At 34.6% G+C, this 10,050-nt stretch overlaps 2 protein-coding genes across 3 annotated transcripts; both read left to right on the plus strand.

Annotated features, from left to right (window-relative positions):
* Positions 1–1,189: 1,189 nt before the first annotated feature.
* On the plus strand, positions 1,190–5,343 carry LOC102628287 (hypothetical protein). Of its 2 annotated transcripts, none has more exons than XM_006488897.4 (4): positions 1,190–1,779; positions 1,906–2,442; positions 3,293–3,388; positions 4,752–5,343. In XM_006488897.4, exons 1-4 carry the CDS (start codon positions 1,654–1,656, stop codon positions 4,788–4,790), a joined length of 798 nt encoding a protein of 265 aa, XP_006488960.1. In that variant the 5' UTR covers positions 1,190–1,653; the 3' UTR covers positions 4,791–5,343. The 2 variants fall into 2 exon arrangements, with proteins under 2 accessions (XP_006488960.1, XP_006488961.1); XM_006488898.4 differs by having other exon boundaries at positions 1,193–1,779; positions 4,755–5,343.
* Positions 5,344–8,083: 2,740 nt separating this feature from the next.
* LOC102627992 (E3 ubiquitin-protein ligase SIRP1) lies at positions 8,084–9,905 on the plus strand. Its single transcript, XM_006488896.4, has 2 exons — positions 8,084–8,252; positions 8,536–9,905. Exon 2 carries the CDS (start codon positions 8,562–8,564, stop codon positions 9,687–9,689), a length of 1,128 nt encoding a protein of 375 aa, XP_006488959.1. The 5' UTR covers positions 8,084–8,252; positions 8,536–8,561; the 3' UTR covers positions 9,690–9,905.
* Positions 9,906–10,050: the final 145 nt, after the last annotated feature.

A 10,050-nucleotide genomic window follows, 5' to 3' on the forward strand; every position in this document is an offset into this window, starting at 1 on the left:
TAGTATTATTATTATTATTATTAACAACAATTATAAAAATAAGAATGATACCGGATAACAAAAATATAATAATATTTAATTAAGAACAAAATTAAAATTATAAAATTTATGTGAAGAAAAATAGCGAGTCAAAAAATGAGAACTTATTTTGAATTTATAAAATTCAAGGGGGGGATCCGTTATTATACTCTAAAGTTAGTGTAGAGTTGGTGAGGAATTCGTGAGGTAGCTTTGGAATTATGCTGTCCTGAAATGATTTTGTCTTATTTTGGGTTCGTTAATCAATGGAAACAGAGGAGTTAATTAAACGATGACAAGCTATAACGCTAGAATAAGAGGGAAGCAAATAAGATAACTTTCGTGAGCAGTGTTGAGGAAGAACGCGGCACAGGTGGTGGCGAAATGTTTGGTGGGAAACATACTGCACTAACAGAGAGAGGGGTTAATAGAGAAAGACTTAGAATTGCTCTCCAACAAGCATGGCGTACTATATGGGAAGTGAAGATTGAGAGTTTGGGTAGCAATATTTTCATGTTCCAAGTTTGTTCAACAAGCATGGCGTACACAAGACAAATAGGGAAGTAATGGTAGCTCTGTGTTGGTGTAATCTGGAAAGAGAAGATCCAGTCAGTTTGATGGCTAGAGCTGAGTCTGCTGTGGAATCTTTCAAGAGAATAAAAGCAACCTGAAATTGATTATGCTGCAAGAAAGGAAGAAGTCAGACAAACAACAAGAGGTTGTGGGGAGGAGCAGGTCTGAAATTTACTGGGCAACAGCTGAAGTTCAAGCAAGGAAACATGATTTTCAAGATTTCAAAGTCCAGCATGTTAATAGATTTTGTAATTCATTAGCTCACTCCTTTGGCCAAAATGGCCTTGGAGGAAAATGATGAGAGTCAGGTTGGATCACATTCCTCCTGAGATTTTGTACATTGTTAATTGTTGAACAATGAAACGATTACTTTCTAATTGAAAAAGAAAAATAGAAAAAAAATCAGAATAACCCATTATAGCCGAATTAATATCGATAAAGATTCTCTCTTATAGTCTTATATGATCATATCATGAATAAATAAATAAATAAATTATTAATTAATTATTAATAAAAAATAAAAAATTATTAAAACTTACCAATACACCACTATAAAAAAATACATAACAAAATATCATTAAAACCTCACTAACGCTCAAATCAATAGAGAGGATCATGTTACTGATAATACTTTCTTTTATCTGCGAAAGGGATCAAATCAAACGCACCTAGTGGTCGAATTTGTTTCGCAATCACTCGAATCACTCAATGAGTCGACTCATCATAAAATCTTATAGTCACGCGATATGCACGTGACCGGGTCCGTACACCAAAACGGTCCCGTCTGACGTCCAGCCAATTTCTCCTCTGCTCTGCTGCTCAGCTGTTCGTTCATGATCTCCATAACTCCTTCCAAAATCCAAAATTTAAATTAAAAATGGCAAATCAAAATCAAAAGCTCTATTGATTTTGCTCAGTACTTATTTTTGTCTCGATTAATTAAAGAACTCAACATCGCTCATTCTTCTTCCTCTTCGAATCGATTCGAATCGTTACGAAGAGGAAATCATATTATATGGTGCTACAAAATCAGCAGAATTATATATATGAGTAGATTTGTAGATGATGCGTTGCTGTTGGTGCTGTTCTTATTCATCGTTTGCGCATAGACTCAAAGATGAAATTCAAACGTTGCTCCGCGATTACGATCGCCTTCAATACATCGCCGTCATCCTCATCTACATCCAAGTAAACTCACTTTTCTTTTCTTTCCTTTCCTTACGCATCAAAATCAATTAAAGGTATAGATTATTTTTTAAAATTTGTAATTTTTTTCTTTCTTTCTGTTTTTTTTGTTTGTAAATAATTAATTAGATAGGTTGCGCGTTGATTGGATCACTAGGAGCATTATACAACGGAGTGCTGTTAATCAATCTAGCCATAGCCCTATTCGCGCTTGTAGCGATTGAAAGTAGCAGTCAGAGTCTCGGTCGTACTTACGCTGTTCTTTTATTCTGCTCCATTTTGCTCGACATTTCGTGGTTCATTCTGTTCACGCATGAAATCTGGAGCATTTCTTCCGACGGTCATGGAGCTTTTTTCATATTTTCAGTTAGGCTCACTTTGGCTATGCAAATTATCGGGTTTTCAGTGAGGTTCTCGTCATCATTTTTGTGGATTCAGATTTACAGACTGGGAGTTTCTTATGTCGATGCTGCGGCACCTCCTTCTTCTAGAGACGCTGATTTTGATTTAAGGAATAGTTTTTTAAGTCCTACTACTACTCCTGCTGCTGCTGCTCTGCCTAGTCGATGTTCTGGGTCTGATGATGCTGTAGGTGGATCTATTTATGACCCTGCTTATTTCTCTTCTCTCTTTGAAGATTCCCAAGACAACAAGTGTTTGCTCTTGGTATGTTCACTCTATTCTTTTTACGTACATTCTCTTTGTTGGTTACTTTGTGCATTCATTATTTTGTTTAATTTGTGTGTTTTTTTTTCATAATTTCAGTAAAATTTGCTGTTATAGCTGTTTACTTGATCTATAATTTGGATCAGTTTTTATTGTGACAATTACCAGTATGTACTTTTTATTGTGACAATTACTAGTATGTACTCAGTACTAACCTTGGGGTCAGTTGATGGCCTGGCCTATGAGTAGATTGTAACTTGGTCGACGAAAATGATACAATGTGGATAAATTGTGCTAGAGCACTGTATGGTTTGGTTGTTGTTTTTAATCTTTTCCCATTTGCAATCCAAATGCTGCAATCACGTGTTTGTCCAATTTATATACTGCTAGTTAGGGCTCTGTTGATCTCCATTTGTGTTGAAGTAATGGGCTTGTACTTGTTTAGCTTCTCATGGGTTGTGCCCTAGGTGATAAAGGTGAATGCTATAAATCCATATATTGATTATTAAAAACATCATATGAAGACTGAAAATTTGTACACTCCAAACTTTTTAAGGTTGGCTGCACTGTATGAGTCCTTTGTCTTCTTATAACGTACATTGTGGTTTTCAAGCTAAAATAATGAAAGATCTTGGAAGCTGTGTGATTACCAAGCTATTCTAAAATGTCTAATTTTTGTTCAAGACATGGAGTTGAAATTTGTATAAGGATTTGCCATCAGTCAAATGTGTAGCATTTGTAAATAAACTCTACTTTGACTTCTCTTTCTTTATGACAGCTTATATTTTGTGGAACCAATGGCTGTATACTGTAATATCAATTTGTTTCCACTATTTTATTTGCTTTGTAGGGTCAAAGTGATGGTTTTGGTGATGATGGGTCTTCCTCTGGTGCTGAAGTTCCTCAACCTAAGGCATCCATGGGCAGATCTTTTCAGTCTATAGATGTAAGTATAAGTCAATCTGTTGTCTAATTGATTGCAGACCTTTTAGTTGCAACCACTTTTCAGCTATGCATTTCAATCTACAATTGGAATTTTATTTGCTGCAGCTACAAATTACTGCTCCCAAATGGCATTTTTATAGAATAATCCCTGAAGGTGAAAATTAGGTTTGTTGCTAGACTAGACTAAATGAGATGGCACAAAGACTCTTTTGGTTGTTTGAACAGTATTATAAACGGTAAATAAGGATAATTAATGTCTTTTAGTAATTTTAATGCTGATTTAAATAGAACACCTAGAATGGGAATTCTTAGGTTAAGCAGGATGGAAGCAAAGCAAATAGTGCAAATGAGAAAGGATGAAGAACTTAGAATATCACCTGCGTCTGCTCCCAGGGGTCTCGACATGCAGAACTGTAATGGATCCTCACCCTTTAAAGGAGCAAATAAAACCCTTTAAGCAAGAAAAGTTATTAGATCTAATTTATTGTGAAAATTGTATGTGTACTGTGTTAGTCATCTAATCGGCCTGAATTACTTATATTTTTATTAGTTTACTCCTAATTTTTTAAGGACAATGTAAAGAAGTAGTAAGCAATTGACAGAGGCAAGATTTCCTAATAACTATTTTATTGCTGAGCATAACCAAAGGAATTGAATTGACTTAGCTGATACCAAAAATTCATGTAGTTGTGAATCGAGTTGATACTAGGATCTTGTGAATAATATATCATCTGCTTCTGGCTGTTCACAAGTGGAATTTTGGTGATTGCATCTGTTGGTAGAATGCACTTAATAACTCATTTTCGTATAAAATTACTTTGACTTTCTGTACGTTTAATTTTGTTGTCATAAGCTGAACTTCCCCTGCATCTGATTTGGTAGATAGTTCACACTTATAATTGATCTGAGCAGTAACCATAGTTTTTAACACTTTTTTAAGCTGCTCATCAGAATTCTGTTCTGAAGTAATTCTGGTCCTGTAGAATTGAGAGGCCTATCCAAACCCTTGCTCGTGGTTGCTTTCCTTTTCTGGTTAAGAAGGCATTTGAGAATGTTGTTTCTGGTCAACTATATTTATGGTTAACCATTATATGACTTTGATTCTGTTCTAAAATTATTCTGTCAGTATGCTGTGCTGGGGACCCATGCAATGTTAGGCATTCATAGGATGCATGGATGTTGAATTTTCATTGCAAGTCATTATCTTTGGTTTTAGGGTTGAGGCTGACTTCGTGATTAAACCACTTAAAACATTAAAATAAGAGACATGTCTCACAAAAATTAATGCTGCTATTAAATTTAGTTATTTGCTTAGTTGATGTTATGTCAGATTGCCCTTTGCCTCTTACCGGTTTGACTGCTAGCAGGAGGAGAATGCTATAGGCAAGCCACAGACAGTATGAATTTTGGTAGGCATACATGAAAGCTTTGGCTTGGTTTCCACTTCCCATATTGGTTTGAGGTTTGTCATTGATGCAGCTGGGCTGTGCATGTAAATGGGATTTTTGTACAGTTGCTCATTTTTAAGGATTTTTGGGTACGATGCACAATAGCTGGGAATCGAAAGTTATTGCATATGTTTGATTCTTTTTGCCAGTAGTAGATGAAGTCAAAAAGTTTTGCCATCTGAGAATTGGAACATCACGTGATATTACGCCGAGGATACCCATCTTGTCCCGATCCTTCAAAGTTTGGATGAAATATATATGTGGGTTAGGTGGAATGGAGTTGTGTTTGCATTGGCACGTAGATTGGCATGAAATGCATAGGGCTATATAGATTTACCATCGACCATGCAAATATTTGTTGAAGAGCCTTCATTGTGGTGTTAAAAGCGGATTAATTAGCTTCTTTAGAGTTGATGATATTTTGATTCTTTTCATTGCTACTAGATTTTGGCAGCGGTGGTTTCACTTGCTATTAAAATGAAAATATATTTTATCTTTTTTTAACAAATGGTGTTCAGTTACATTTCTCGCCCTTCATATATATATATATATATATATAATGAGATAATGAGTCATGACTCTGCCCTATTATAAGAAAGAAGAAAGGAACTGCCATGTGTTTTAACCATCCTACCAAATTCTGGACTAGGGGATGGGGATCTCAAAAGTTCTCTCTCTACTTCTTGAAGGTTTTTTTTTTCTTTTAAATTTCTTTGTATTTGTGTGTTTTAAATTCTATAACTGGCTTGTTTTTTTTATCAGAATAACAATGAATAAGAGACAAATTTGGCTGTAATTCAAAGACCGATTAAAATATTAAATCAAGGTAACGAGATGGATGGCTGGGGAGAGATTTTTTTTTTTTTAATTTTTGAACAGGATACTTGCTGTTGCTGCCATGCCACTCGAGTGTGGCAGAATGCAGAGAGTGCAGGCGTTTTCAATAATTCAAAATGCAGCTAGAAATTTATAAAGAACACAGAGGGTGCACTCCTCCTTGTAGTGATGTCACCATGCAATGTATAAATGCATGCAACGATACATCATACATGCTTTTCTATACGATTCCATCCATTTCTTGTATTTTCAATACAAGTAAAAATACCGAGTTCTTTTGTATTTATTTTCTCCAATCCATGCATTTTCCTTTTAATAATTGATTGTATCTGGAGGCTAACTGGCATATCATGATACTGCAAATTTTATTTTGTACGTCTCCAAAGTCCAAATAAACAAAAAATAATTAAACGTGCATGCAACCATTTTAATTTTTTTTTCCCTTTTTTTCAAAAGAACATGTCACCACTTTAATTGTTAACATATATAACAATATAAAAACAAATGCAACATTTTTTTTGTTATTGTAAATGGAGGAAATGAAATAAAAAAGTGATGAAAATTTTATTATGTCAAAAAAAAAAAGGTAGTTTACAAATGGGTCCTCTGTGTTTGACGAAACGCAATTAAAAACATAAATTTGTCGAAACAAAAGCAATAAAGCATCGATCAAAAATTAAACCCCGGTACGTGAACTTGGGGTAAGGTTAGTATTACGAACGTGTATACTGCAGCGCCATAAACAAGCCGTGCCAGAGTTCCTGCAGAGTCAGAGGCCACCTCTTGGTCTTGCTCTTGGTATGCATTTTATAATTTTCTGCTTGTGTTTTCAATCTTTGTTTTTTTGTACAGTACCATTATTTTTAATTATTTATTGGATTATCTATATGTGTTGTTTTATATTTTCATTGGGTAGGATTTGGAGACATTAATCAGATTAGTGTTGGATCCCAAGCCCAGATAAGGTAAAGTCAGTAAATTAGTAAAATCTTCTACGGGTTTAGAGTTTTATGACCTATGGAGTCCCACCTCAGATAAGGTAAATTTTAAATAATTTTTTAAGAATAAGGTGAGAAATTAAAAAAAAATAATCTTCAAATTCTTTAAAGAGTGGGGTTTGGTTTTACCACCCCAATCTCTATTATATATGAATATTTTTTAATTATTACAAACGCACGCACACAACACATTTCATGAATTGATTGATAGAAAAAATGAATGACACGACGCCACCTGGCGACGCGGACTCTGTTACCAAATTAAAATCGTTAATTTACAATTTAGTAGGTATAGAACGTTTCTATTCTTAAAAAAAAAAAGTATATAATGATTTGGTTCCGGAGTGTTTGGTAAAATCACGAGTAAATATATAAATAGAATTATTTTTCACCCGAATCCTTTTCTTAGATTTATTGGTTTTTGTTAAAGCTTAAACGATAAGAAACGTTTCCTTATACAATGACCATTTATCCTTCAATTCAAGGGCAGAACTTGGTATAAATCTCCAAGACGACTAAGTTTGGACTTCAAGTGTTAACAAGAACTAAATTTATACTGTTTTCTCATCTATATTTGTGGTATATTACTTGTAATTTTAATGATTTTGATTGATAATCGAACTATTATTGAAAAAAAGTAAAATAAAAAAGAAATTAACAGAATATAAAGTTCGTCTATGAAGTATGTAGGGTTCAAATTCATTTTTTTATATTTAATTTTTAAGATCTCATTAAAAACTTCAAAATTTTTTTGAAACTTGTAGGTGTCATGAACCCCCTCAATCTTATAAAACCTCGGCCCTTCTACTTCAATTGTTACTTAAAAGTAAAATAATATACAAAGGATATATATATATAGTACTGTGAGGTGACTAATTGTAATTCTTTTGTGTTTATTTTATTTCATGTGATTAACTCTTAACATCCCCTTATAAAATAAATAAATAAAATATTACAAACAGAATAGAATATGTTATTTAGAGATGATTTCAACCAAAGCCAGGGATCTCAGTGTTATTTGCCCCATAATATAATTAATTAATTAACCCAAGTTTTTTTTTTAACTTTTTTTTAAGCTTTGAATAAAGTAAAGATAACGCGGTTGAGTTGGACTTGGGCTAAGGGATTTTTCATTTTTCTTTTCTTCCAATTTTGAGAGTTTTCGAATCTTTTAACGCGCAAATTGGCTGGCACTTGCAAATCACAATTAAAATTATTTTACTCGGCTGCTATTTTGATTAATTAATTTTAGATGGCGTGTCAGATTATGATTATTATTATTATTATTATTATTTTATAATGCAAATTAATAATAATAATAATAATAATAAGTCGCTATTACTTGTCATGTTTCCAGATGCTTCTACTGTGCTGAAAATTCCCGTTTTTGACTCGCTTTTATAACTCACCCACTCTTTTTATCATTTTCAATTTTTTTTCCGCCGTTTATATAAAATATAAATACACTCTTGTTCCTTAAAAATAGTGAGCAAAAGGCGGACTTGTTAGATTCGTGAGTTGGCTGGCTGGCTGGCAATCATATCATTAGTTGAGTGGTGCCGTTTTTCTTTCTGGGTTTCTGGTAAGACTATGAAATTCTCCGTCTTTTTCATTATTTAATTGAAATTATTATTATTATTGGATTATATGATAAATTCTTCCTCGTTGCTTTGTGGGAATTGTTTTTTTTCTTTTTTGTGTATCTGGGTTTGTTTCTTTGATCATGGATTTGGCTTCTTTCAGCTAGATCTGTGAAATCTTGGCTAAAAAGTTGAAATCTTGATCATCCTGCTGTGAAATGTTGACTTGGGATATGGTGGTTGTATTAGATTTTTGATGATGCGATTGCTTTTTATTTGTGACAGATAAGGTATAGATAAAGAAGAAGATAATGGATGATGGAGTTGCAGCATCTAGGTATTGGTGTCATATGTGTTCACAAATTGTGGATCCAATCATGGAAGTAGAGATCAAATGCCCGTTTTGTCAAAGTGGGTTTGTTGAAGAAATGGGGTCTGGTTCTAACAACAACAATCATCAGGTCCCTGATTCTGAGTTTGGATCCGATCGTGCCCTTTCTTTATGGGCACCAATCTTGTTAGGAATGATGGGGAACCAGCGTCCGCACGGTAGAAGGTTTAGGAGAACAGACTATGAGGAGGATGATAACGATGATGAGAATCATGATGAATATGAGGGTGAACTTGAATCAATTATTACGAGGAGAAGAAGAAGAAACTCGGCTGCTATTTTGCAGCTGCTGCAAGGACTTCGAGCCGGGCTGCAATCGGAATCTGAGGATAATGATAATGATAGGGAGAGAGATAGAGATAGAGGTGATAGGGATAGAGATAGAGATAGGGAAAGTGAAAGGGAGCGTGTGATTTTAATCAACCCTTTTAATCAGACTATCATTGTTCAGGGCGGTTCTTACGATGGTCAACACCAGAATCATAATCATACCCCAATTGGGTCGCTAGGCGACTACTTTGTTGGTCCTGGTTTGGACTTGTTGTTGCAACATTTGGCTGAGAATGATCCAAACAGATATGGGACTCCACCAGCACAAAAGGAGGCAGTTGAAGCAATGCCTAGTGTGAAAATTGAGGAGACTTTGCAGTGTTCTGTGTGTTTGGATGATTTCGAGATTGGTACTGAAGCAAAGGAAATGCCATGTAAGCATAAGTTTCATAGTCAGTGTATATTGCCATGGTTGGAGCTTCATAGTTCTTGTCCAGTTTGTCGGTGTCAATTGCCTGCTGATGAATTCAAGCCTGAGTCTGAGAGGTCTCGGAACAGCAGTAACCACCAAAGGGAGCATGAGCATCATAGTAGCGATCATGGTACTCATGCTAGCAGTGAAGAGGGAGATGGTGAAGGGAGAAATGAAAGTGGGAGTAGATTTTCAATTCCGTGGCCTTTCAATGGTCTGTTCTCTTCCTCAAGTTCTCATTCTGGAGGAAACAATTCAACCTCAACTTCTCAATCCGGAAGTACTTCTCAAATGAATGAGAATTGAGTATGTTTGCATATGATGTTATTAGCTGCTTGTCCTGTATGTTGCTTGAATGATGAGTTGTCTCTGTACATAGTATCTTACTTGCCGGATTCGAATCTCCAAAGTTGGAAGAACATATTATGTTGTGTGGTTTTGTACATCTTTTATTGCTTTAGAGAAATTCTGCTGCTACAATTTCATTTCCAATTGCTTTCAAGTTGAATGACCTTTTCTGTAGTTCTTTTTCCCCAAGTTTCTTTGATGATTTAACAATTTTATGTTGTCCTTGTTCGATTTGGTATTTAACTATTTGATATGGACTAAACTCATTTTGAGATATGAGTTTGAAAATAACCCGTCTGGTATTTGATTCTCACATGAA

The sequence above is a fragment of the Citrus sinensis genome, chromosome 2, assembly GCF_022201045.2.
Source record: "Citrus sinensis cultivar Valencia sweet orange chromosome 2, DVS_A1.0, whole genome shotgun sequence".
Taxonomy (NCBI): domain Eukaryota; kingdom Viridiplantae; phylum Streptophyta; class Magnoliopsida; order Sapindales; family Rutaceae; genus Citrus; species Citrus sinensis.